Genomic DNA, 27,700 nt, shown 5'->3' with positions numbered 1-27,700 from the left:
AGTATATCTGTAGAAACCAAGTAAAGAATTAGCAAACCCAGACACACTGAAAGTCACATTAGTAATGAAGGGGACATTTTGATCTCCCATTGCCCGTCTTCTGTATCCATCTCTCAACTCATCTTAAACTCTCGTAGGGGCAAGGAGGACTTCTGGGTCCCAAACACCCCTCGAGTACCCTATGCTGAGTAGGCATTAGGCACTCTCTCACATTCCCTTCTTCCCAGCAGCCCAATCAGCCCCACTCACCTCCCACTGACCACCACTCCTCCCAAAGGAAGAATTTTCATGGCTCAAGGACTCGTGCTGTTGTTTTTCTTATTTACAAAATTAATAAACACACATGTTCATTAACAGAGAGGGGGGTGAACCCTCAGCAACCCTCCCCCTCAGTCTTGGCCTTGGACTCCAGTCCTGAACTATAGGGTACAACCAGAAGGAAAGCAATCCAGCAAAGTCTTTTCCTCTCTTTGTAACTTACAGACACAAGAGAATTGAGGGGAGGTGAATTCTGGGGTCCTGGACCGGGGTGGGTTGACAGGGTAGGAATGCAAGAATTTGGGGGTGGGGTAAGTGAGGAAAAGGATATACAATTTTATAAATAACTAGACAAGGCCTAAGCATTTCTTTTTTTGGTGGGAGTAGGGCACAGGAATAGGGACACTAGAGACACGTAGGGCCCTAACTTGGAAAGAGAGAAATAATGTTTTGGGTCAAACTGGGTGAGGGATGATCTCTGAGTGTCAATTTGCCTGTCCTTAAAATGAGTGGGTTGCCCTCAACAGCATCGGACCAGCCTGCTTGCTCTGACATGCTGGGACTCTATAGGGTTCTAAGCCTGGGGTCTTTGGGACCAGAGCCCTGGGAATTGAAAAGAGCCAGCAGGTACCCCTAGAGAGGTGGTGGATGCCCAGACACATTATGTCTGATCCCCAGGCTGGTACTGGGGTTCTGTGGAGGTGAAATAGTCCTCTAGGAAAGACTGCAGGTACTCGAAGGTCGGCCTCTCCTCTGGGTCCAGACGCCAGGTCTGCAACATGACCTCGTACAGGGATGCTGGGCAGCCCAGGGGGCATGGCATGTGGTAGCCATGCTCCACCTGTTCCAACACTTCCCGGTTATTCATGCCTGGAGAGTGGGGCTCCGTCAGTCAGGGGGTCTAGCCCCTCCCAAAGAAGCAGCCAGGAGGAAGTCCTTCCCCATGACCACCATTCCATCTCCCCACCCCCCAGCAAACCTGGGTAAGGGACTCGGCCCTTGCTGATGAGTTCAGTGAGTAGGATTCCAAAGGACCACACATCTGACTTGATGGTGAATCTGCCATAAAGAGCAGCCTCTGGGGCTGTCCACTTGATAGGGAACTTGGCCCCTGGAGAGACAGGAGGAAAAGGGAAAGTGAATGAGGGGGTCCCTGGGAACAGCTGGATTAAAAGAATGGTGTCTTCAGTATTGAGAATCCCGAGCACAGAGGTTTCTGGGTGTAACAGAAAGGACCCACTCCCCACCAGCCCCGCCGGAATCTAGCCAGCACATTGTCTAATAACATATGTCTAGTATTATATGTCTAGTGTAGTGCTGGGCACTTCACAAACATTGTAATAATTCTCATAATAATAATATCTGACACTTGTACAGTGAATCTTCACTTAATGTCTTTAATAGGTATTTGGAAAGTGTGACTTTAAGTGAAGCAACATATAAGAAAACCAAATTTCACCTAGGCTAATAATTGATAAAAAAATAAGAGTTAAGTTCCTGTGGCATATTTCAAGTCACAAAAATATCACCAAACTTCTAAATAAAGACCCAAATACTTCTAATATTAAACATTGAAATAAGTGTGAGCTGTACATTCATCTAAGAAAGGTAAATAAGCCCTAACCAGTGTGGCTCAGTTGGTTGGAGTGTCATCCCATAAACCAAAAGGTCATGGGTTTGATTCCTAATCAAGGCACATGCCTGGGTTGCAGGTGTGGTCCCCGGCTGGGGTGCATGTGAGAGGCAACTGATGGATGTTTCTCCCTCGCATAGATGCTCCCTATTTTTGTCCCTCCCTTTCTCTCTCCCCCAAATCAATAAGCATGTCCTTGGGTGAGGATAGAAAAGAAAACAGAAAGAAAGAAAAGTGAATAAAAATGCGTAATTACTTTCCAGCTGCTTATTCTAGTTCAGGGCTGAGGGTGACCAGAGCCTCTGCCGGCAGCTCAGACCCACCCTGGAGAGGACACCCTGCATTGCAGGACACACTCATGCACATTCAGTCGGACAGGGATGAGGTGCACAGCTTTGGGGTGAGGGAGAAAACCAGAGGACGTGGAGAAAATCCATGAATTCATGGGGAGAACATGCACACTCCACACAGACAGTGGCCCAGCCGGGACTCAGTTTTTTTCTTATCCATGTTACAATGAAATGACATTGAGCAAATGGACATTATTTGAGGACCTGCTATATAGACTTTACTGCATGCCAAGCACTGTCCTAAGTGATTTATCCGCATTAACTCATTTAAACCGTACAAAACCCCATGAGATACATGTGACTGTATTATTATCCCAACTGTACAGATGAGAAGGAGGCAGACCACACAGCTTACAGGTGTTAAGATTCATACCCAGGCATTCTGGCTACAGAGTTCATGCTATTATACTTACTATCTTTCTTTTCTTAATTTTTACTTACTAATTTGAGAGGGAGAGGAAAGAAGAGAGAGAGAGAGATACCAATTTGTTGTTCCACTTATTTATGCATTCACTGGTTGATTCTTGTATGTGCCCTGACTGGGGATCAAACCTCCAACCTTGATGTATCAGGATGACCCTCTAACCAACTAAGTGACCTGGCCAGGGCCTATGCTTATTGTCTTTCACTTGAGAATTATAGGAGTACCTGGCACCTGGTAGGTGCTTAATAAATATTTGTTGGCTTACAGTTGTCTGAATATTTTCATTTTATAGATGAGAAAAGATAGCTTACAGAAGTTAGGTGACTTGCCCAAGGCCACATGGCTGGTAACTGGAGGGGCTTGGATTTGAACCCAGAGTTGCCTCTTACATTATATCAGGATGGGAGTGTCCCAGACGGTCTGGGTTGGGGAAGGGTTCCAGAGTATGTGAAGCCCCAAGGTGGGATGAAGCAGGGCACCTTGCCGGGGATGGTACTCATCATCCTCAATGAGACGGGCCAGCCCAAAGTCGGCGATCTTGCACACCAGCCGCTCCCCGACGAGGATGTTGGCTGCCCGCAGGTCCCGGTGGATGTAGTTCATGCGCTCCACGTAGGCCATGCCCTCAGCTATCTGGGGCCAAGATACAGAGAGATGGGAACACCATGGCTATGTGACACATCATTTGAAAAACCAACTTTCTAAACGAGGACACTGAGGCTCAGAGACAGCCAGTTCCCTGCCTCAGTTTGTGCAGCTAATGCAGTGGGTGGGGCTGCAGATCCAGGGTGGGCTAAAGGTTTAAGGGCTCTAGGAGGGATCTGTGGAAGGTTAATAGGAAAGAGGTCTGAGAAATGAAGGCTGCTGCCCTAGTTTACCTGGGCTGCCATGTCCACCAACTGGGGCAGACTCAAATCCTGGCCATTTTGGTCCTTGAGGAACTCCAGCAAACTACCTGGGGAGAGGAACCCAGAGAATCAGCAGCAACACCCTACCCCCACTTGCAGGCCAGCCTTGTCTCACTGGGCTCTGCCCCAACCCAGAACCCATCTCCCATAGCCTGGTCCCTTGCTCCCAGCCCTCTCATTTAGATCTGCGCCCACGTAGAATCCTGCCAGCTACCTCAGCCCTTCACAGATTCCCACCCAGGCCTGGCTCCCACAGACACCCTGCCCCTGCCCAAATCTTTTCTCTCCCTAGGTGCCCCCTCCAGCCGCAGGACCTGACCCACTCAGCCTCTGCCCCAGACCCTTCCTCATTACAGATCCCACCTTCACTTTCCCAAGCCCCACACCCACCTGGGGTTCTGCCCTCAGACACCACCTTGTCTGACTGAGCCCAGACCCCACACCCAGCACTCACATGGTTTGTGGTTTCACTTCTCTGTAGCCTCACTCGGGTTCTGTCTGTCCATCGTGCTTCCTCCCATCACTGATCGCCACCCGAGTTCGTCCCCCAGAGACATCTTAACTTTGCCCCAAATCCTGGCCCACAGACTTCCCTCCCTGAACCCCTTCTCACCATAGCACATGAACTCCGTCACAATGTAAATGGGCTCCTCAGACACCACAGCGTACAGCTGCACCAGCTTGTCATGTCGCAGCAACTTCATGATCTGCGCCTCTTCCAGGAAGGCCTTGGGGGACATGGTGCCTGGCTTCAGCGTCTTCACTGCCACCTTTGTGCTGCCGTTCCACGTGCCTGCCGGGTGGGTGCCCACGGCTCGTCAGGACGGGTTCCCTGCCAGCCCGAGTCCCCCCGCCCAGCCAGGCCCCTGGGACCTCCGTACCCAGCCACACATCCCCGAAGCAGCCGGTGCCCAGCCGGCGCTCGAGCGTGATGGAGCTGCGGCTGATCTCCCAGGCGTCCTTGGCCAGGCCCAGCGTTTGCGGCTTCATGGTGGTGCAGGCTGCCGTGAGCAGGTAGCACAGCCCGTCGTTCACCTCTGGGGAGCAGGGTGTCGGAGTCACAGTCGGACCAGGATAGCCCACACATTCCTCACCCCATCCCAGCCTCCAAGAGCGGTTATAAGGAAGTAGGCCACAGGTGAGGTCACAGGTCTGGGTGTGGCACCAAGAGGGTAAGGCAATCCCTTCCCATAGGAGGTGGCCTCCAGCTGAGCCTCTAAGGATAAGGTGGGATTCTGACAGGTGGACATGGAGTTGAGGATTCCCCACAAAGATGTAGACACGAGACCCTCATCCTTCCATGGGCTTCTTGTCTTTCTAACCAACCAAAGCAGACACCTGAGAATGCTTCCCACCTTCCCCTTAACCTCAGAACCCATCCTCTAAGTCAGTCCTGTCCTGCTTCCTACCCAGTTCAGACATAAGGGGCGCCATTTCCATACAACGAACAGCCTCAGGCTTCGCGCCTGTGTCCTCTGGAATCCTACAGAGCAGCATCCTGGGTGAGAAAGCCCCGACTGGGTTCCAGTCCTGGGCCTCTGTTTCAGCGGGTTTGGTCAGAGAAATCTGCAGCACACACCGGTCCCAAGAGCCCGCCCTCACCCATGTAGTGCTTCACCAGCTCCTGCACTGAGTCGAACTGGGCCCGCGCGGTGATGTAGTAGCCACCTGTGTCCAGCTTTCGGATCTTGTAATGCTTCACATGATCTCCTCTGGCCTGGTCCCAGTCCTTGATGGACAAGGAGTAGGCACCTGTGGGGAAGGGTCACCTTTGGGCCTGCTTTCCTCCTTGGCCCCAGTCTGGAAGCCCAGAGAGGCCCCAAAGGCTGGGGACTCTGAAGTTGAACAGCTACATCCCTTGAACCCAGCCCTAGTCTTAGCTCTGACACTCTACCCCATTCAGTCTTGGCCCTGACCCAAGCCCTACCTCACCACTCCTAGCCCCACTCCACCAAGTTTAGCTCCACTGACTGCTTCTAGCTCTACCCTAAAGGCTAGGCTGTCCCAGCCCCCAGCCAGCCACCGCACAGCCCCCACCTTTGGTGGTCTCACTCTCCCGGATGAGAAAGGCTCCCCGTGGGTTTCCTGGGGAGAGCAGCTGCCTCTCAGAATCCTTCCTCCCGATCTTTCCAAAGTACCACCTGTTGGGAAGGGCCAGCAAGGGTCAGGTACACATCCAGTTCAAGTCAGCCTCCTGGGAAAAAGTCACCTCACAAGCCAAGATTCAATGTCCTCACCCATAAAAGGGGGCTCATACACTTGCTTCACAGCCTGGGTGTGAGGATCACAGAAAGGGGGAATTAGAACACTTGGCACATAGTAGGTGCCCATTAAAGGTTAGGCTTTTCCTCTCCGCTCTCTGGGTTTCTCCTGAATTAAAATTGCTAGAACCCCAGTCACCAGTGACCTCATCAGGGTGCCCCCTTTTATCAGTCCATGTCATGGCTGCTCCTCCAGGAGTTCATTTTGCAGATGAGGAACTTGAGACTGGGGGAAGGGAAGTGACCTCCCTAACAAGCCTGCAAACAACTCTACTTGAAAGCCTCTGTGGCCCACCCTCCCTCTTTTCACACCAGCTCAGGCAATTACTCAGATCCCTCTCCCCACACCCACCTGCAAACCCTTTCCTCCTCTGGCTTCCAGAACAACACTTTCCAGCTTCTCGTCCCCTCTTTCTCACTGCTCCTGCCTGTGGCTTTTCCTCCATTCTCTTAAATCTGCATGTTGTTCTAAGTCTCAGCTTCAACCTCAGGCCTCAAGCCTTCCTGCTGTCTCTTGAATATCCTTCCTTGGACTGAATTGTAGCCTCGAAGCAACTGTTAAAGTATGCTGGAGAGATGAAGTGACCACAGGTGCCGTAAAAGAATCAGATGTCTGCGCTCTCCCTCCCTCTCTGGAGCTCACTCCTGCCTTTCCCTTCCCCCTCCCCTGGGTGGAGTTACTTTTGCCTTCTCTCTCCTGAGCTCCAGGGCCCTACTTCTGCCTTTGTAACTTGTTTCCTGAGCCAACACAGCCCAGCTGGCTCACTTCTGCCACCTCTGTAACTTTCTAAATTGACTTTCTTACAATTTGGGGGGAAAAAATGAGATGTCATTCAGTCACTAACTTGGCTCATGATCATTTAGGGCTCAATTAAAAGGAGCATAGTTTTCAAATTAAGGGAGGTGGCAGTCTCAGTGAATTCTGAAATTGTCATCCCACACCTGGGAACTAGGTGCATTTTGGGGAACAGGAGGACATTGGCAAGTGGAGTGTCCAGGAGGGTAGGCAGGATGGGGAAGAAAGAACTATTACAGGACAGTGAAGACAAGACATATTTCCAAGTTTTTTCAAAGCCTGCCCCCACCCCCACCACCCATGACATGAGCTACTTCCTTAATAATCAATATAATAATAACAGCATTTGTGTCAGGCTCTGCTTTAATACATACATGTATTCGTTTAATTCTTATAACAACACTGAGGTAAGTACTATTATTAACCATCATTTACAGATGAGGAAATTGAGATATCTCAGCGGTTAAGCAACTTGCCCAAGGCCACAAGCTCTTAAGATGTGTTGCTAGAAAAGGAACCCAAGCTGTCTGCTTTAGGGCCTGCACCCTTAACCACCGCACTATTCTTAACAGCCACCCTGCACTAAGTGCCTCTCAGGGCTTCCTGACACTGCCCCCGAGGTGTGGACACAGCATGAACCCCAAGAGGCTCTCATCTTCTGCATCATCACCCCTCCTCTCCTCCATGCCTTCCACTACCCTCGGTAGATGAAGTCCTCACCCCACTCGAGCTCCGGACCCTGTCCACTTCCTTCCGCTCAAAGACACACTTCTCCCCCATCAGCCAGCCCCCATCTGCAGATTCTCCATCCCAGCAACCTCCACGTATGCCTACATTTCTTTCTTTCCCCAAGGAAACTGTCCTAAGTCCTCTTGCCATTGACATTCTACCATCACTCTCATCTTCCCTTCACTTGAAAAAGGACTTCATACTTGGGTCTCTACTTCCTCACCTCCTACTCCCTCACAGGCTCTGCTGTCTGGCCTGCACCCACTCACTCAGATCTCTCACAAAGGTCATCCCATTGCCAAATCCAGTGGAAGCCACTGATACTTCCTCTCTTGTTTCCTGAAACTTCTCCTCTGCCCTCTTGGCTGATCTGACATGGCCTGGCCTGGTTTTCCAGTGGCAAATTCTCTTCTGAGGGCAGCTTTTTTCAAAGTTGGGTCCTAGGACCAATCTCTCTCATATTCCTCCCTCTTGCCTCACCCAACTATGCATCTTTAATGACCATCTCCACTCTGAAGAGTCCCAAATTTTCACCCCAGCCCAGGTGTACTAGAGGCAAGGGCTACAGCAAATTAAGAAAGAGCTTTAGTGACAATGAGAAGCAGCTGCTCCTCCCTCTGGACTAATTCGGGGTGTGGCCCGGCACGAGCTGGGCACCTCTCATGCAAAGCACAACGGAACCTACTTGCTGGCAGTCTCTTCCCTGGGCCTTCCTATCCAAGAACATTAACCAAACAGGTGTCTCCTAGAAACTGACCTGCACCTACATTCCTCGCTCTAGCGAATGGCACTATCACCCACCCAATTCCTCAAGAAGACTCTGGTCCACCCTGGATTCCTCCTACTCCTTGTACCCCAGCGGCGAATCAGCCACCAAGTCCTGCTGACTCTCACTCTGCAGTCTCTTCGATCTTTCTTGGTCCCATATATATGTATATGTGCGGATAGATAAAAAATATATACAAGCCTCACTTTCCTCATCGCTAAAACGGAGACAATAGTAATATCAATAGTGTTATTTTGATCAGTAAATGAATCAGGGCAGGTAAAGTACCTGTAGTAGTATCTCAAGTACATAAACAGACTCTGTGAGTAATTAATTCCCTGCCTCCTTAATATAATTAATTCTAAATAATACCCCCTTGCATTTGTTTAGCACTTCACAATTTTTTAAAGCCCATATACTGTTGTTGTCACCGAGAGACAATCTGTACAATGCTTAGCAAATGCACCCAGGTGATCTGGGTTTAAATACCAGCTCCACCTACTTACTGGATATTACTGGGCAGGATATTTCATTTCTCTGTGCCTTAAGTTTACTCATTTGTAAAACAATAACAGTAGTTCCCGACTCCATGAATACACATAAAGCACTTTGAATAGTGCCCAGCACATTGTACCTGCTAGATAAGTATCATCTACTATTATTATCATCATTATTATCTTCTTTTATTCTCACAATGACCTTACAGAATTACAGATAAGGATAGAGAGTGGAGCTGTGACTTGCTCAAGAGGTGACCTTGAGTCTGGACTCCAGAGTACTGTTCATAGGGCTGGTCTCCCCTCAACCCTTACTCACTCTTCAGCCTGGATGGAGTCCACTGGGGCCACATAGTTGCTGGGAATGTAGCCAGTTTGTCCTGAGCTGAGGGACCGAGCCTCCCACCAGTCGCCTTCACTGTAGGCACAGAACAGGGGTGTCAGCAGCAACCTAGCCCCTGGTGCACCTTGGGGCCAGGCAGAGCCACACAAAGGATCAGTGGCAGACTGGCCCTGCCAACCCCTTATCTTGGACACACACACACCCCCCCCCACAGCTTTTGTCTATTTTAACCCCAGTCACTACCACTTCCCAGGAGACCGTTCCCTGGAGAAGGAATGTGTTTAGGAATATCTGGGCCTTCTGACTTTCTCCTCTGGCTTCTCAGCTGGGCTGGGGTTCAGGTAGGCAGTGGACAGCTAACTAGGTCACTTCCCTACTGAACCCCACCCTCAATTGCTATACATTTCCTTCTGGATAAAACTCAGACTCTCATGACTACAAAGGCCCTGCAGATCTGCCCCCACCCACCTACCTCTCCAGCCTCTGCTCTCTCTGCTCAGCACCTCATACTTTATGACCCATCTGCACTGAACCACTTGGTGGGTTCCAGAAGTCATCATTTTTTCTCATTCTCTCCCTCTCTTCCTCTTTTCTCCCCTCCTTCAATGTTTATTCATTTCTCTAGGCTCAGCTTAGAAATCAACTCCTCTAGGAGGCCTGCCCCAATCACCTCTGCCCTGGACACCATATTTGGTGGTATCTCTGTGGCCACGGTTCCTCATGCTCCCCTCACGCAGTGGCCATTACCCAGGGCTGTTGCTTGTCATGCATCTGTGTCTCCAGCTTGGCTGGAACTTTCTGAGGATGGGGGCTGGGTAGATTTCTCCTCTGGGTCCTGCTCCCAGTCCAGGCCATGCTGAGTGGCCTTGTCACTTACGTGTTGTTCAGGATGTGGAACCTCTCGCCCTTGGTGAAGGTGAGGTCTTCTTCAGTCCGGGCCTCATAGTCATACAGGGCGACGAACAGGGTCACCCCAATCCCTGCAGAGTCAGGGCTACTTAGCTGAATAGGGCACAAGACAGGGGACCCCAAGGGGGCTGTGCCCCTCGAGTCCTGTTCCCAGCCAGGCACTGTGCCTCCTCACTGCTGTGCCCTTCTTCTCAAAGGCCTCTGGAGTCCCATGGATTTCCGGTTTGGGCTTCACAGCTTGGCCCCCTTTGATTCAGGACACACACCTTTAAGCCCATCCCTCCCAACCTGGGGAGTCTCCAGGTCACCAACTCCCCTTCTTCCCCACCAGGAAGAATTCCCAGTTGCATGTCATCAGGGTCCCTCTCTCAGGATGGGGCAGAGTGATGCTTCCCCTCAAATCAGGGTTTCGGAGGTAGGGCTCTGTGTATGTCCCCAGAGCACACGCTAAACGCAGGGCTGTGTCTCTCCTGCCACACTGGGAGCTCCTGAGGACAAGTCCTTAGCCTTTCTTCCCTCAGGGCCCAGGGAGTGCCTACCTCCAGCTTACTGGACTCACCTGAGATGCCCCTGACAGTGCCCCCATCGAGGAAGGCGGGGCTGGTGGGCTGAGCGCAGAAGTTGTTGTAGTTGGGGATCTGAACAAAGGAGGATGCAGGCCGGGTCTGGGTAGGGTCAGGGCCATAGCGGTCTGCGGCCCCGTAGCTCCTGAAGTCCCCTTCCAGGCCAGCATCCTCCTTGGGCCCCGGCTCCGACTTCTTGCAGAACACACAGCCCATTCCAGGTTTCCTGCTAAAGAATGGGGGCATGCCTCACTCAGGGGCCCCTGCCAGATACGCTACCCTATGCACATACGCGTGTGTGTGTGTGCGCACATGCACACACACGGACCACCAGGTCCAGCTGCCTAGCTAATGACTCTGACACAAGCATGCAGCTTTTCCTCTCAGGTCTGGAGTAGGGGGGCCTCCCCAGTGAGGGATAAAGGTGGGGCAGAGCTACCATTGGATCTACCTACCAGCTGCCTTAGCGTGTTTGGAGAGGACACGCGTATCTTCAGCGGGGCTGGCTTTCTGCTCCCAAATGTTGCTGGCCTTATTTCTAGATTTGTGCCTCTTATTCCTTCAATATGTTGTATTTCTGTGACTCCTTCGGAGTGCTCGTGTGTGTCTTTTGTGTGTTTCTAAGTATTTGTGAGTTTATCTGTGGGTATGAGTCTCTGCATATGTGCAGCCTTTTGTGAATGTCTGAGTGCCCATGCATGTAAGTGCATGTACGTATCCGTGTATGTGATGGCTCTGCGTGTGCTCGTTTCTTACATGTATGCATATATGTGTTTCTGTGCAAGTGTGTGTGTGCCTGTGTGCGTATTCCCGTGCATGTAGGTCTGTGTGAGGAGGTGCCTCTGTGTCTGTGTATCATCGCGTGCTTGTCTGTGTGTGCGCTCTGTGAAAGCGTGTGAATGTCTCTGTGCCTGTGTGTGTCTCCCCACGGATATGCACATTATGCATGGATGTGAGGTGGTGAGTGAGTGTGTGAGGGCTGTGTGCCTGCACCTGGAGACTCCCTGCAGAGGGGGTCAAGGCCATTTCCTGTCGTGGGTCCAGCCTCTGGCCTCTCAAGCTGCCTCATTCTGGCTCCCCCATCTGTTACCTAGCAACAAGGCCCTTGTAGGAGGAGGGGTCTGTGAGGAGTTGTGGGACCTGGGAGGGCCACCCCAACCCAAGTTCCCATCCCTCAAAGCTGATGACTCCTGGGGAAGGGTTCCTGCGTATGTGAAACCCTGGGACCCCACTCTCCTCACTCACCCCTCAGGCCCCTGCTCCTCGGTCAGTGGGGCTGCGGCATGGTCATTGGGAGGAGCTGGAGACCTGAGAGCAAGACAGAAGGACAGAGAAGATGCAGGTTCTGCCAATGTTCCTGCAAGCCAGCTGCTGGCTCCTGCCCCCTTCGGGAAGCCAGAAGGCCTGGGCTGTGTCCCAGGGTGACTTCTGCCTTCATCTCCCTTCTCACCGTCCCTGGTGCACTTACATGTTCACCCTCACACGGGACACATTCCCACACTGACTCTGTCACATCAGCCCGACACACCAACACACTGTCACAGACAGTAATACACACAGCAGCAACAGTCACACACCAATCTTCACGGCATACACTCGCATGAGCATGCTCACCACCACCACACACCAACACAAACTCACAGACAAGCCCAAGCTCTGAAGTACAGTAGCATGTGCACACATGTGTATATGCACACGCACAGGACACCTCTCAGAAAACAGACTTGGACACTCACAATTAAGCATTAGAACCATTTCTCTGACTGGATTTCTACCAAGCCATGCTCTACCCATTCTTGGGGGGCTGCTAGTCACTGTCTACTAGAAACACAGTCTCCTTCCTTTGGAAGCAGCCTCTGCTCTCAGCCTGGGCTGGGTAAACCCCAGCCACCCATCTGGTGGCAAAGTAAAGGTAGACACCTACCTCCAGAACTTGCTCCTATCCCCACGTCAGGGAAAGGCCCAGGTCAGGAACCAGGGCAACTGGGATCCCCTGGAGAGCCCACCAATGTGCCTCGCCTTTCCCAGTGACTGCGTCCCCTGAGCAACAGGCCTACGGGTCATTGAGCAAGGGCTCCCCATGCCCTACCAGAAACTCTCCCATTGCAACACTCAGAGAGGAACTGCCGGGGAGAGCTCGGTTTCCTAAGATGTGAGAGGCTTGGAGAGTTGCAGGGTGGGGCCAACCCAGAGCACACTGATTTCCGCAGAGGAGCCCAGGGCCCTTGCCTTTCCTTTCTATTTTTTAAGGCTTTATTTATTTACTTTTTAGAGAGAGGGGAAGGGAGAGAGAAAGAGAGGGAGAGAAACATCAATGCTCAAGAGATACATTGATAGGTTGCCTCTTGCACACCGCCAGCCGGGGACCTGGCTTGCAACCCAGGCATGTGCCCTGACCAGGAATTGAACTGTCTACATTTTGTTTCACGGGCTGGTGTTCAATCCACTGAGCCACACCAGCCAGAGTGCCTAGCCTTTCTTGATCCCCAAGTCCAGTTTCCCTTATGGATAACTTCCTCCCCCTGTCTCTGGGTCCTGCCTCTCCTACCAAGCACCACTCACCTCTTCCTCTTCCAGGAAGCCTTCCTGGATCCACCAGGTTCACCAGCATGTCCGATGACTCTGTCACATTAGTGCCCCGATCTTCACCTTAATCCTACCAGCCCCTCTCACCCTTCACTGTAACTGTTCTCCTGTGTAAGGGGGGGGGTACTGACACCCATGTGGTGAACTGTGAGGCGGGCTGTGGTTAGAAACCTAAAAAAGCCCCTGTTCACCAAGGCGTTGCAGAGACGTTCACCTCAGGACCCCTCCCCTAGGGCAAAACTACTGTGTTTGACAGATTCCAGGAGGTTACGGGCCTGGAAGCAGGGAGAGAACGGAGGTGGGAGTGGTGTCCAGGGGTTTCAGGCACTGAGGGGACAGATGAGGGTAATATGAAAGCAAGGGTTACAGGATGAGGATAAGGGACATCTCACATGAAGACACGTGCATCTCAAGTGGCACACAGGGTCTAAACCCAGGAACACACAGCTGACACATTCTTGGACACACACATCACCTCAGCTACACACAGCACCTCACCCAAAGCCTCTGAGCTCCTCTGTGCAGAGTCTCTCACTCTCTCTCAAACACACACACACACACACACACACACACACACACACACGATTCCCAGACACATCTTCAAAGGTACCCACACACCCATACACCTTCACCTCCAGCCCTCACCCACCTACACACACACACAGCCTCTCCCCAAAAATAGCGTGTTCAGAATCTATAGCACTTACTATGTGCCAGCCGCTGCATTCAACATTTTACATATATTATCTCATTTCATTCTCCTAACAGCTCTATGAGGTAAGTATTTTTATTATCGATAAGGCAACTGAGACATAGAGAGGTTTAGAAACTTGCCCGAGGTTACACAATTGATACACACTGCCGTTTGGCCCCAGGATGAGAGCCATTTCTTTCCCGAGCCTGGTCACAGACACGGATAATTACAGCGCTTCCCACAAACAGGCACAGATGCACGGAGCCCCCACAGGGACACAGCCCTCCCAGATGGCGGACCCACACAGAGCTCCCTTCTACAGAAGACACAAATTTATACAGCTTCTTGGGTCCCCACATAGATAGCGTTGCCACTAAAGTACATATTTCCACAATGTTTTAAAATCTGCCTAAGAGGAGCCCCAGGTTCTGCATGCCTGGAATGGGGTGGGGTTGAGAAAACTGTCAGCTGTCGAGAAGGAGGCAGAGGGCTCTGCGGGCCGAGGACCAGCCGTGGCAGGTCTGATACTATGGGCAGCAGACAGCAGGGTCAGCTCTCAGGGCTTTGCACTCTAGACCTAACGGGGACCAGAGTCCAGGGCTAGGCCTGGCCCTCTGGACACCAGTATGTCGAGGGGGTTGGGGGATGTGGGTTGAGGGTGTGGGGCACAGGGTATGGCATCCACATGGCCCAAGGCAGTGAGGAGGATACACTGAGCGTGACCACGCTCATTTGGCTTTGTCGGAGGACGAGACAGGGAGAGAAAAGGCACAGACCGAGATGGAGAGATGCGGGGAGGCAGAAGCACAGCGAGACGAAGAGAAACCCAGTGTGATGTGCTGGTATGCTGACTCTTAAAAGAAAAAAAGGCCCTGATTTGTCGCATTTTCTGATTTCCGTGGTGTAAATATCCCCACCATGGCTGATTTCAAGCTACCGAAGTGACTTCCTGAAGACGGGGCTGGAAAGAGATTCGCAGAATCAGCTCCCCAGAGCCAGCACTGGCTGGCTCCGGCCCTCCACTGCCAGAAAGAGACAGAGAGAGAGAGAGAGAGAGAGAAATGAGAAGCAGAGACAGAAACAGGAAAAGAGAAATGATGAGAGTCAGAAAGAGAACTAAAAAAGAAAAGAAAAGAGGCCCTGGCTGGTGTGGCTCAGTGGATTGAGTGCCAGCCTGAGAACCAGTTGGTTGCTGGTTCGACTCCCAGTCTAGGGCACAGGCCCAGGTTGCAGGCTAGGTCCCCGGTAAGGGACCTTGCAAGAGGCAACCACACATTGATGTTTCTCTCCCTCTCTTTCTTCCTCCCTTCCCCTCTCTAAAATAAATAAATAAAATCTTTTAAAAAAAGAAAGAGAGAGGGACGTTTGTAAACTAATTTGACTTCTTAGAAATCTGGGAGGCAATAACTATTAGTTAAAAAATGTTAATTTACTGAATACCTATTCAGTGCCTGGTATTGATGCAAGCAATTCCTATGCATGATCTCACTTAGTGGCCCTATGAAGTAAGTGTGTTTTATTATCACCCATATTTTACAGGAAGGAACTTGACTCTCTTCGTGAATATGTCTCTTGAATACCTGGTCGACAGGAGTCAGCTACTAGAGGCTCATCCGGGTCAAAATCAGGTTGTAGCCTTGACCAGTGCCGTGGCTCAGGTGGCTGAGCATTATCCCACAAAGCAAAGGTCACCAGTTCAATTCCCAGTCAGGGCACATGTCTGGGTTGCGAGGCCCAGTCCCTGGTTGGGGCATGTGTGAGAGGCAACCGGTTGATGTTTCTCTCCCTCTCTTTCCCTCCTCCCTTTTCTGTCTCTAAAATGAAATAAAATCTTTTTTAAAAAGTCAGGTTGTGGATGTCAGAGCTGAGGTCAACCCTGGACCACGGTGCTCTGGCCTTCAACATTTCCTCTCTGTGGCTCTACCCAACTGAAACCTTGGATGAATGACACAAGCCCTCTGAACCTCAATGTTTGCAACTGTACCTTCTGTGCAGCTTTGGGGGAGGCTGAAGGAGCTGTGGCTCCTGCCCAGCGTGTGGTGGCTAAGTGAACCTGAGAACCACAAGCGTCGTGGCTAGAATGGCCCCCCAGGGACCATGAATCAGCTCACCCCCATCTTGTGTAGGGTGGAAATAACTTGCTCGAGGTCAAATAGCCAGATGGGGGATTCAAAGCCAGGACTATTAATTCAGGTCCAGAGTGCTGTTCCTGGCACCGTGGCTGTGTTCTCCAAAGACTGCGCAGGGGAACGTCATATTTCCTACCCAGCTCCTGGGCAACTGAACACATCATCCCCCGCCATATCGCGTGGCAGCTGGCCACCCAGCAGGGAGCCTGACTCCCTCCCACCTCCTCCTGGACACAGGAGCCCTAGGGCCGCACATTCTTTCTTGAGACCATACTTCCCAAAGCCTTGATGTAGACCCAGGATGTCCTGTTCCCCGCTAGCCCCTGCCAAGTATATGGAGGATCTGGAGACAGGTTGAGGAGGAAGTTCTACCTGGCCTGCCAACTAGCTTGAGACATTGGGCAAGTGAGTTCACCTTTCTGAGCTGCAGTTTCTCTGCCCCCAAAATAGGAATAGAAATAGCTACCTCAGGAGGTTGCTTCTGAGCATTAAATGCAGTCAAGGCCCTGAAGGCACCTCTAAAGCCCAGGGAAGAGGAACAGCAGGGCTGAGAGGAAAGAGAAGTTCCCAGGGTGAGGTGGGAGGGGCTGAGCTGGCCCAGCTGCCTAGGGGATTTCACCAACAGGGAACTGGGGTTTGGGGGCAGCCGCAGGAAACCACCATCCCGCAAGAGATCTGGCTTCTCCTCAAGACTCTGGACTGTCGTGGGAAGGCCAGGACTGGGGGAGCAAGGGTCAAGTCTCAGTGCCACGTCACCCCACTGTCACAGTCACCAAGACCTGACACCCCTGACCGCCCCCCCCCAAAGGCTTTCATCCCTCACTGAGACCTTCCACCCCTCGCTGAGCTCCACTGCTCACGGTGAGCCCTGACCTCCTTCACAGAGGCCTGCACCTTTCATTGCACCGCCAAACATCTCACACCAGGCTCTCTTGAGGCCTTACTGTGCTCCACCCCGAACACCCAGGGGCACAGAAGAGATACCTTAATCCGGGGCTACTACCCTGGTGTGTGTGTGTGAGGGGGGAGGGTGGGGTAAGTGTGGGAGCAGGAGAGGAGGGAGGGGACCTCTTTGTCACACTAGCTTTATGGTCCTGAAGGTGTCGGCTGAATTTTCTTCACGTCTTGTGGGTGAAAGAGGTTTTTCAGCTGCTGCTAGAAACACACCCACCAGCCTCTAAAGCAGGGGTCTTTAGGAACTCCAGATTCTGGGGATGTGTGAAGCCGGGTGGTCTGGAGGGGTGGGGCTGAAAGAATAGGAGTTTCCATTCGACAACGTTGTGGCCAGACACGAAGCCCCCTCTTCAGGTCACACCTTAGGCCAGGAAGGGCCCGGGCTCCCCCCCCCCCCCAGCTCTGGGCCCCCCCTACCCAGCCTCTCAAGGTCTGGCCACTTCCTTTCCACATCAGCCCCAGGTAGCTGCAGAGAACACCCAAATACCCACATGTGTGCTTACACGCTGATGCTCATTCACTCAAAGCCCAAACCCTAGTCCTAAATACTCTCACACCCTCATAGCCACTGGGATCAGGAGCGGGCCATGAAGCCCACGGAGCCCAGGCTTCCCACCACGCCCCCTCCACCCATTCAAGAGGGCTCCCTGGGATTTGGTGGGGATGAGGGGGGAACTCAGGCCTCGGCTCTGGCTACTTCCTCCACTGTGTCAGGGACAAGACGCCCTGGGCTGTGGGTCCCTACCACTGGCCCAGTCAGTCATTGACGCTCAAATCTCCATCTTCCCGGCTGTGAAGTGGGAACAGAGCCCTGTTTTTCCACAACCACCGCAGGTGGAAGGAGGCCACAGGACTCCAGATGCTGGGTGTGGCACCAGGGGTGTTGAAGACAGATCTCAGACTTGTTGACTTTCCCAGTATGGACCCTCAACAGATCACAGACATTTATTTATTGATGAGAAGTCAACTGTGTGCTGGTCCCTGGAGGCTCTGTCAGGCTTTCCGGAGCTCCTACATGCTTTCGAGAAGGTGAAGGGAAGGCTCTCCAGATCAGTGGTAAATAATTCCTAACCTCTCCAGCACACTTAGCAAAACCTGCTTTCGGCACCTGATTCTCCAGACTAGGGACGTGATGGGAGGTGGGGGCTGGATAGGGGCAGAGACGACTTCCCCCCAGAATTCAAATGAGGAAAATGAGCCCCATAACTAGCCCACATCACACAGCTCCCTAGAGCCCAGTCCGGTCAAGTCCCAGAAACTACAGACCGCCCACCCAGGCCCCCTGCACGCGGGTCATCAGCGCTCTCCTCCTCGGTCCCGCGGCCCTGCTCCGACTGAGGACCCACATGGGAGGGAAGCGGGGACCGGGCCCGGCGTCTACGAGGGCTCCGCGCCCCCGCAGCCCAGCAGAGCAGGGCTCTGCTTCTCCGCCCTCCTGTCGCCACGGAGACAGCCCCTCCCCGCAATCGCGGTCAAAGGCAGGATTTCCGTCGGGGCGGCCAGCAATTCCCGGATCCCGAGAAGAACGCGGGCCGAGACCGCCGCGGGGGGCAGGGAGGGGGCGCCCAGGGAGGCCCTTCCCCGCCGAGGGCGGGGACTTCCCCAGGAAGCCGCGACCCACGGCTCCGCTCCCCTCGGCGCTTTCGGCTTCGCCCCGACGCCGGCCGATTCCGGGTGGGGGGCTTAATGGACGCCCGGAATTGCACCCCGCATTCGGCATCCTCCAGAAATGGTTCCCCTTAACCCCCTTCTGGCCAACTGCCTCCCCGGACCCCCCCAGACCCGCCAGGCCCCCGACCTGGTTCCCTCACCCCGACCCCGCAGCTTTCCCCCCAAACGCGCCCTCACTTTCCAGGGCCCCTCAGTTTCTCCCCCAGCCCCTTTCGGAGGTCCGCTAGCCCCTCTCCCGACTCAGCCTTCTTCCCCAAATCTACCAAGATCACTCCCTGGTGTTTCTGGGGGGACCCGCTTTCCCCGCAGCCCCTCCCGCCTCCCCACATTTGATCAGTCTTACTCTCCGGGTCTCAGTTTTCCTCCTTTGGTCCTTTCCTGGGTGCGGCCCCCCCTGGCCCTCAACTGCATCAGCTGCCCTCCCTAAACTCAGGCTCACCCCGCCCCCATCCCCGTCCCCACCCCCCGCCCCCAGCCCTTCCTCTCCAGCCCCACCCGACGACTGCCTACCTGGTCCCAGCGGAGGCCGCTTCTCCGGACCCCGGGGTGAGTCAGCGGGGCTCCCAGCAGCCAGGAGGTCCTACGTGAGGGGAAGGGGAAGCAGAAAACTGGGGTGCTGCCCGCTTCTGACCGCTGCCCGCTCTGGGCAGGAGGAGGAAGCCGTCTTGGACTTCTCTTATTGCAGCCACAGCGGCGCGACGGTGGCGGCAGGGAGAATTTGCAGGCACGCCCCAGCCCCAAGCCAGCTGCCCGAAGCGGGGAGGGGCCCTCAAGTCACAGGCCGGCCAGCCCGCCCCCACTTCCCACCTCCCCTGGATTACCGGGGGTCAGCTGTCCCAGCCTTGCCCCTGCACCCGAGCTGCACTCTGCAGACCCGAACCTTCAGCACAGCCTTCCCCAGGGCCCCTTGCAAAGCACCTGCTCTTTTAGAATTGTTGCATTTGAGGTTAAGAGGGGCCTTTCTCCCTCACTGAAGCCTTCCTCCACTCCTTTTGCAGCCTGGAAAACTGAGGACCAGTTGGGGACAGGCCTTATCCAGATTGTCACAGCCAGTTGACCTCAGGTTGCTGTCATGGGAGCCACTGCACATCCAGTCACCAAGCCTCGCCATCCTCAGGGGCCGGGCACTGGGGACACAGTGCCCAGTCCCTGAGGATTTCTGACAGTGCTGGGGGTGGGGGGTGGGCAGCAGTAGATCCTTCCCTTGGGAAACTGTTTTCAAAGTTTCCCTCAAGCACCCTCCCCCACACACTCAAGTTTTAGAAAAATTGAGTATCACCCTCCATCACAGTTAGAGCCTTTCCAATTAGCAGAGGACCTTGGCCCCTCTCACCCTACAGTTCCATCCCCCCGCCCCCAGCCAGTGTTACTTCCTCAGCCTTAAACCAGGGACCAGGTGTCCCTCTCGGAGGAAGAAGAGATGTGTGTAGGGCTGTGTGGTGCAGGAGTGATGTGTTGGGATCAGCGGGGAGGCGGGGAGGCTGTGTAAGTGCAGATGTGTGTACATCACACGTGACTGTGGTCAGTGAACACGATGACTGAAATTTGGAATCAACAACTAGGACACATTATGTGGGTGTGAATAGGAATGTGTGTGAATGCCTCTGTGTGTGCATATGCATGCACTTGTGCATGCATTCAGGTGTGCCGCACTGTGACTTCCGGGTGGCCGAGTACAGTGGGATGCAGGTAAGAATGCTTTTCTCCTAGGAAAATGAGAGGAGGGCTGGGATGGAAGATGCAACGGAAAAGGTGGAGGTGGAGGTTCGAAGATGCGGGAAGGGTGGCCTTGCCCTGGGTTACCACTGTCTCCTCCACCATCAAGCACTTCCTGATTGGCCACTGGTCCGGGTGTTCAGTTAACAAAGAAACACATATTATTGCCTGTCAGAAGCCAGGCAATGGCTTCTGGGAAAGCAGAGATGAAGGAGACTGATCCCTGTCCCTGGGAGGGTCCCGCAATGGACCAGGCTCTCTCTGTCATCCTTCAAGTTCTGGCTCCTCAGGAGGCCTTCCCTGGTTGCCGCTCCCACCCCCAGCAGAGCATTCAGAACCTCCTATCTGGTGCCCACCGGTTCTCAGGCTGTGGGGAGTGGGGTATGTTTTCCCCCAGCGCAGAGACTGGGTCCGGCTCTTGTCTGTGCCCCCAGCAGCCGTGCAGGCTGTCTGGGCATAGAAATACATCAATTATTCAGGAACAAAGGAATTAACATGTAAACAAGTGACAATCCAATGAAAAACTAAATAATCGAGTGTAAGAATAAGGAATGGTGAATAAATTCGAGAATCGATGACTAAATAGGCAAATGAACAGAGGAATAAAACTACTTCTGCTTTCCAAATACAAATTGGACCAAATCGCTTAAAATCTCGTAACGGTTTACTTCCCACTTTGCTTGCATAATAAAAATAAAATAAAATAATAATAAAGAAGAATAAAATCCAAACACCTTGCCGTGGCCTCCCAGGTCGGGTGTCCCTGGGCCCTGCCCACCACTGGCACACCCTGTCCAGTGGCACATCCTCCTCTGCAGCCACCAGAACCCTTTTCAGTTAGAGAATACACTGAATTGTTGCTTCAGGGTCTTCTCACATGCTGGTCCCTCTTCCTAAGACAATCTTTTCCTTGCTCTTCACAGTACTGGCTCCTTTCTGTCCTTTCCTCGAAGGGCTGCCTCCTCTGACCACTGCATCAAAGGAAGTTCCCTCATTTTTGCTCTCGGCACCCAGTTTGTCCCCTTCGTGGTAGTTGTCACGATCTAGAATTGGGTATTTCTCAGTTCATTATTTAATGTCTGGATCTCTCAGACCTCAAGAGATACCTGGCATCACTCAGGACAGAGACTGTATGACTCTTAGTTATCTAGAATAACCAGGTGGCCCTGGCCAGTGTGGCTCGGTTGGTTGGAGCGTCGTCCTGTAAATCAAAAGGATTGCGCGTTTGATTCCTGGTCAGGATACACCCCCAGGTTGTGGGTTTGATCCCCAGTCATTTTAACCTCTCTGTGCCTCAGTTCCCTTCTCTGTGAAATGGGAATAATTGTAGACCCCACTTCACAGGAATCCTGGGAGAAATCAATGAGCTGTTAGACTAGTGCTTAGCACCTAGTCAGTGCCATGTAAGCGTTTGCTATCATTCATTCATTCGATCAAACCTCAAGCCTTCCCTGTCACTGCTCTGTGACAGGCTGGGTGCTGGGGGCTCAGATAAGAATCAGGTCCGGTCCTTGTCCTTTACGTAGCACTTGCTCCCTATGCACAGGTGACGGTGGGCACAGGGCAAAGAGGCCACAGAACGGGCCTGCTAGAATCCCCCACCATCCTTTCAGCTTCCATGCTCCTTTAAATCAACTTTGAAAACTGATACTAAAACCAAAAATCAAAGCCCAGGAAGGCAGCTGAGATCTCCCATCCATTTCCTATCTAGCCATCACTCTCTTGGTCTCACTTCTGTTTTTAATCAGCTTAGATTCTGTTGTCACTCCTGATAGTCCTGCTTTGCAAAGATGCTGCCCTGCTTGCCTCCCTCTCCCCCTGGTGCACTGGCCCAGAAGGCCACAGGCCTGCTGCTGTCCAACCAGCCGCCTTCTCTGGGTAGGGAGACTACCTGCCATGCGGACAGGGCCACAACTCCCAGCCCCCAAAGGACAGTAATTCTCCAGGGCAGTTTCTTAGTAAGCTGGCCCTGCGTATCCACCCAGATGACCAGTTCACACCCTTTCTTCTGGCCCCCAGCTTCCCACCTCTTCTTCCCTGTCCACTTGCACCCCAAGTCCTTTCACTTTTTGCAGACTTCACACCTTCTGCAGCCCCCTCTCCAGCACCATCTACGGCTCCCTCTCTGTAGAATTAGTATTTCAGCACACAGACAGGTTCTAGAAATTTTCATGTAAAAGGAAAAAACAAACACCTTTCCCTAGAGAATGAAGCATTTCTCTTGCCTTTTTGAGTGGAACTGCAGTTCATTTATTATCTAGTTGATGAGGAAAAGCTGTTTTTTGTTGTTTTTGTTGTTGTTGTTTTGTAGGAAAATGCCAGCTAACCCATGAGAAGTAATGTGAGAACTAGGAAAACTCCATTTTGCAGCCCCAGTTAGATCATTGATTTAGGCGAGAATCATCAATGGCTTTGTCAGCTTGGTCTGCTATAACAAAATACCACAGCCTGGCTGGTATTTTGGGCTCAAACAACAAGCACTTACTCCTCACAGTTCAGAGGCTAGAAACCCAGGATCTGGCAGGTTCGGTTTCTGGTGAGCACACTCTGCCTGACTTGTCGAAAACGCCTTCTCGAAGTGTCTTCATGTGGTGGAGAGAAAACCAACTCTCTGAAGTGTCTTCTTATAAGAACACCTGTCTGATTTAGATTAGAGCCCCACCCGTAAGGTCTTATTTAACCTGAATTACTTCCATAAGGGCCCAAGCTCCAAATACAGTCACATGGGGAGTTAGGGCTTCAAAATATAAATGTGGCGGGGTGGGAGGGGGCACATTTCAGTGCATAGCAGATGCCAAAACCACCAGTTGAAAGGTTTTAAAGAACAGAATGTTCACGCAGTACGGAAAGAGCACGGCACAGCTGATCTGGTGTTCGCAAGAGGATCTCTCCTTTTCGGCGGAGAGGGCCGGTGGGCACCCCATACCTGGTGACGGCAAGCTGGGGGTCGGCTGTGGCCCTCGGCCTGTTTTCATGCAGCCTGTGAACCAAGAATGGTTTTCACATTTCTAAATGGTTCAAAGAATCAAAGGAAGCATGACATTGAGTGATGTGTGAAAATTACATTAAATCCAAATTTCAATGTCCATAAACAAAGTTGTACTGAAACCCAGCCATACTCCATTTACCATATTTTTTGGACTATAAGATGCACCCCCCCAAATTTGGGAGGAAATAGGGGTTCATCTTATAGTCCAAATGTAGCTTACCTGGCTAGTAAATGTAGTTTACATTTACATTGGTGAAATATTATGTTATTTATGTTATTAAACATTTTACCACGTTTTTTTGCCTCAAAATTTTTTCCCTATTTTTCTCCTCTAAAACCTAGGTGCGTTTTATGGTCCTAAAAATACGGTACATATTGCAAATGGTTGCTGTCATGCTACAATGACAGAGCCAAGTAGTTGCAACACAGACCCTGTGATCTGAAAAGCTAAAAATATTTACTCTCTGGCCCTTTACAGAAAAGTTTTGCCACGTCATGCTTTCGGCCTAACTTCCAGTGACAAGAGATATAGGGTTTAGAGGATAAAGTAAATGACACCATGAGGGAAACTTCAGATTCATCTATAATGTGGAGCATTCTAAAAACTGGCCAGGCCACTTTAAAAAGCTGTTGTCATTTAATAAGTAAAAGGAAGAATGAGGGTGACTCTGCTATGTTAAAAGAAAACAGAGACATCACTGCCAAATGTGATGTGTAAACCTTGGTTAATTTTGGGGGGAAACCCCCCGGCTATCATTATGCATATTAGTCAATGTGTTTTTCTCTCTCCCTTCTAGACTTTCAACTCCTCTAGGCAGGGGTTTTGTTACTCAGTCTACCCAGCGCCTTGGAAGTGCCTAGCACCTAACAGGTGCTTAATAGGTACTGGTTGAAAACAAGAATGAAAGAATAAACTTTGCTTGGAGGAGAGGGTTGACTTCTCAAAGGAGGTTCTGATGATTAAATAGGATATTACCCACAAGTGAGACCTCTAGTAGAAATTTCCCCTCCCTCCCCCCTTCCCTCCCCCTCCCCCTTGGAGGCTCTGGGGCCAGGGATGACTTTCATTCTGAGGTCCCAGGCAGCAGGGCTCTGACCAGCAGGTGGAGACTCAGGCAGGCAGAATTTCAGCTCAGAAACAGGAAGAACTACAATCATCGGCAGCAGAATGGTCGGTTTTGGGAAGTGCCAGGGTGAGCAAGCGGAGGCCACAAGAACTGACCTCAGTATGGGCAGGAAGTGGGCGTCCATGGTGATGCGCATCACAAGTCCCACCCCAGGTCTTTGCCCAGAGGTTCCCCCACCTGTTGGCTTTTTTTTTTTTTTTTTTTTTTTGCCCAGGCTCAGCCTTCCAGGCTAGTATTTTCTCTGAACCTTGAGTAGTTCTTGTCTGTACCACTAGGGGGTCTTCGTCAGGCTTTGCCTGTTATGGGCAGGCAAGACTTCCCGTGGGTAAGAGGCAGGGCCTCTGACGGGTGTGTGACATTGAGCAGGGGTCTGCCTATCCGTGGGTCTCTGTTTCCCGATCTGTATAAGAACAGGGTAAGACAAGATGCCCTATGAGGCCTGTCCAACTTCCAGATGTCTTGCTTGGAGTCCAGTTCTCTTGTCCTCTGTTGGATTTGGGACTCCTGGAGGACAGGGTTGGTACAGGGTTGGTCCCTGCGAGGACCCCTAAAAACAGACCTGGTTCATCTCCCCAAAGCACAGGAACAGGGGGTGGGAGGTAGAGGTGGAAGAGGATTGTAGTAACACTTTGACATCTTTCCTTTGTCAAAAGCAGCGTGTTTTAATTTAGGCCTTAGAAGTTACTAGCTGCGTTATCTTAGGCAAATGATTTAATAACTCTAGGCTTTAGTTTTCACATCAGTGAAACCAGAAGAGTATCATTTGTCTTCCAGGATGGGGAGTTAAGGAAATGTTGGCTTTGAAAGTGCCTTGCACATAGTAGGCATACAAAAAGTTGTCGGGAGTCAGGGAGAGAGGTCTGATCAGGAGTTTTAGAGTCTTTCCCACCACTATTCCATAAACTAGTCCTTCTGCCCTCATAAGCTGATCAGTATAGGGAGAAATCATAAAATATGCCTACATCTACAGCAAACCCGGCACATAGTAAGCACTTAATAAATATTTTTCCAGTGAAAGCTTCACTCTATAACCACTCTCTCCTTTGAGACTTGAAGAAAACTGATAAGGGGCAAGATAAGGGCTATTTTTCTGTTTCAAAGGTGAGGACTGAAACTCAGAGAGGGAAAGTGATTTGCCTTAATGTGACATAGTGAAGCTGAGCTCGAAACTTAGTTCCCTTCTGCTTGCAGAAGCCATCATTAAGATGCCCTACCATAAAGCTACCTTGTGGTCAGGGACTTACACTCACCCTCACCTAACAGTCCTAACAGTGACCTGGTGGGTGGCACCTGGACAAGCAAAAAAACAGGGTAGGTTGCCTCCACCCGAATTATTCTCAGAGACCTAGCTGTGCTCCCTGATGATCCCGAGGCCCTGATGGGTCACTGTGTTGCTCCGACAGAGGCAACTCGTCTTTGGCCTGGCTGCCCTTTTATCCTCAGACCCATGGTGAAACAGGACAGGGTCTCAGAGCAGGACAGTGGGGAAACCGGATGCGTGCTGGGGTGGCTGACTGAGCCTGTGTGACTGCCTCTGGGTGGCTGACCCAGTCAGGGCACGCATGACAAGTCACCCTGGCAGTCAGGGGTATGCCATCCCTCAGGACTTGGGTGCCCTCAACCTTTGGGTGCTACTACCATGTTTCTGGTTAGTGGGGATCTAATCCTGGGGACAGGGAAAAGGTGTCTAGTGGGGGACTCTGCTAGGCTGGGAGTACCATGAGAAAGCCAGTGGGGTCACCTCCCAGCCTCCCACCAGGAGTGTTGATGCTCTGCTGCACTGATGTCCATGAGCTGTCCGAGGCCCAGGGGCACAATGGAACCCGTGGGAGCCAGGTTGAGCACTAATACAGTAGGTCCGGGTAGGCCTAGGAGTCCGTTTTTCCATCTGCACAGGTCGGAGCATTGCAGGAGTGCTGGAGAACCAGTGTGGGGCTGGAGGATTTTCACTGGGGGTGGAGAACTATCACGGGAGTGAGGGTGGGAGTATTAAAGTGGGGTGCAGAGTATTATGGGTGTGGGCATATTTCAAGGGGCCTGGAGTGTTAAAGCTGGAGCACACACTTGAAAGCTGAGCTGGAGTTTAACAGTGGGGTGGAGTTTCACAGCAGGGGCAGGAATACCCAGAGATAGTTGGAGTAGTATACAGTGCGGGCTGCAGAATTCACTGGCTGGTTATTCATTGGCTGCAGAAGGCCTGGTTATTTCGGATGGGAGGCTGGGGTATTATGGAAGTCTTCTGAGGGAGGCTGGATTATTTCAGAGGAAATGGGATTACTTCTGGGATGGGGGGCTAGAGTCTTTTACAGGGGTGGGGGGATGAACTATTTCAGAGGTGAGTGAGAATGGTTGTGGGATGGCGTGGGCCTCGAGGCTGCCCAGAGAGCCCCCCTTTAGCTCTAAGCCTGCAGGCCAAGGATTCCAGGGTTCCTGCTTTCTCCTGCCCCCAAGGCAGGTCATCATCCTCTAGGTAAACCATAAGTAGTCCTTCAGTACGGACTAGAAGGTGATGCTGGTGATCATGGCCTTGGGGGCCAATGACTTCTATTGCCGCAAAGGAGAAGCCAGTCTTGGTGAAGCATCCTGCCTGAGTTCTGGGGCTTCCAGATAAACTTCAGATCCACTCAGCCATCCCCCTCCCCCCCCCCCCGCTTCTGGGAAGGACCCCCTTTCCTTGCTCAGCTGCCCTCTCCCAAGAGTGGAACTCCTGTGTAAAGGAGGGAGCCTTGCTGGGCACAGACCCCTTCCAGGGGTCTCTTTACAGTCTACCTGCAGTCCATCCTGCTTTTCGGGGGTGGGGGGGGCTTGCTTATTTCCTGAGTATGGGAGCTCTGGTGGGGAGGGGGAACCTACTCTGCCTCAGTGGTCCCTGGTAGCTCCTGCAGCCTGTGTGATCTGAGGCCCCTGGGGGCCAGGAGTGCTCAGTGGTGAAGAGGGTGTCAGCAGATGGTGGGTGGAAGAGCATGTGGCAACTCTGGGTGGCCTCAGGCCCCCAGGGGACAGCTCCTGTTTGTACCACCATGCGTAGCGTTAAGCTACCCATGGGGCTGTCACTTCAGCAAGTACCAGCTGAACTATGCCAGCTTCTCCAGCTCCTGTCCACACGATTTGTTCCACTTTCTAACATGTGAGGACCTCAGCAGCTCACCAGACATAGGACAGAGCCCCAGTCACCCTCCCTGCCAGCACACCGACACTTCTGCCACCAGTGTGCACACCCCACCTACACACCCTAAGCAATGAAGTGGCACGATGCTGCAGTTTCTCACTCAGCGTCAGGCCGGCCAGTGTCTCCCCTCTCTGATTGAACTGTGTCTCCGTCAGACTGGAGACTATCCCCTATCCTCCCTCCCCCAGCAGACAGGATCGCTGGGAATGGAGAGACGCTGGGTGGGGA

At 52.2% G+C, this 27,700-nt stretch overlaps 1 protein-coding gene across 7 annotated transcripts; it reads right to left on the bottom strand.

The window, feature by feature from the left end:
* Positions 1-301: 301 nt before the first annotated feature.
* FGR (FGR proto-oncogene, Src family tyrosine kinase) lies at positions 302-19,185 on the bottom strand. 7 transcript variants are annotated; one of them, XM_037149427.2, is made up of 13 exons: positions 18,982-19,185; positions 11,683-11,745; positions 10,434-10,666; positions 9,843-9,945; positions 8,942-9,040; positions 5,611-5,714; positions 5,176-5,325; positions 4,455-4,610; positions 4,187-4,366; positions 3,544-3,620; positions 3,145-3,298; positions 1,238-1,369; positions 302-1,128 (listed from the first exon to the last, which is right to left on the bottom strand). In XM_037149427.2, exons 3-13 carry the CDS (start codon positions 10,651-10,653, stop codon positions 920-922), a joined length of 1,584 nt encoding a protein of 527 aa, XP_037005322.1. In that variant the 5' UTR covers positions 10,654-10,666; positions 11,683-11,745; positions 18,982-19,185; the 3' UTR covers positions 302-919. The 7 variants fall into 7 exon arrangements, with proteins under 7 accessions (XP_037005322.1, XP_037005327.1, XP_037005323.2 ...); XM_037149432.2 differs by having other exon boundaries at positions 10,434-10,663; XM_037149428.2 differs by lacking the exon at positions 18,982-19,185 and adding an exon at positions 18,815-18,889.
* Positions 19,186-27,700: the final 8,515 nt, after the last annotated feature.

The sequence above is a fragment of the Artibeus jamaicensis genome, unplaced genomic scaffold, assembly GCF_021234435.1.
Source record: "Artibeus jamaicensis isolate MK-2021 breed Jamaican fruit bat unplaced genomic scaffold, CSHL_Jam_final scaffold_847, whole genome shotgun sequence".
NCBI classification, from domain to species: domain Eukaryota; kingdom Metazoa; phylum Chordata; class Mammalia; order Chiroptera; family Phyllostomidae; genus Artibeus; species Artibeus jamaicensis.
The sequence above is the reverse complement of the archived record's forward strand: the minus strand, read 5'-3'. Positions and strand labels throughout refer to the sequence as shown.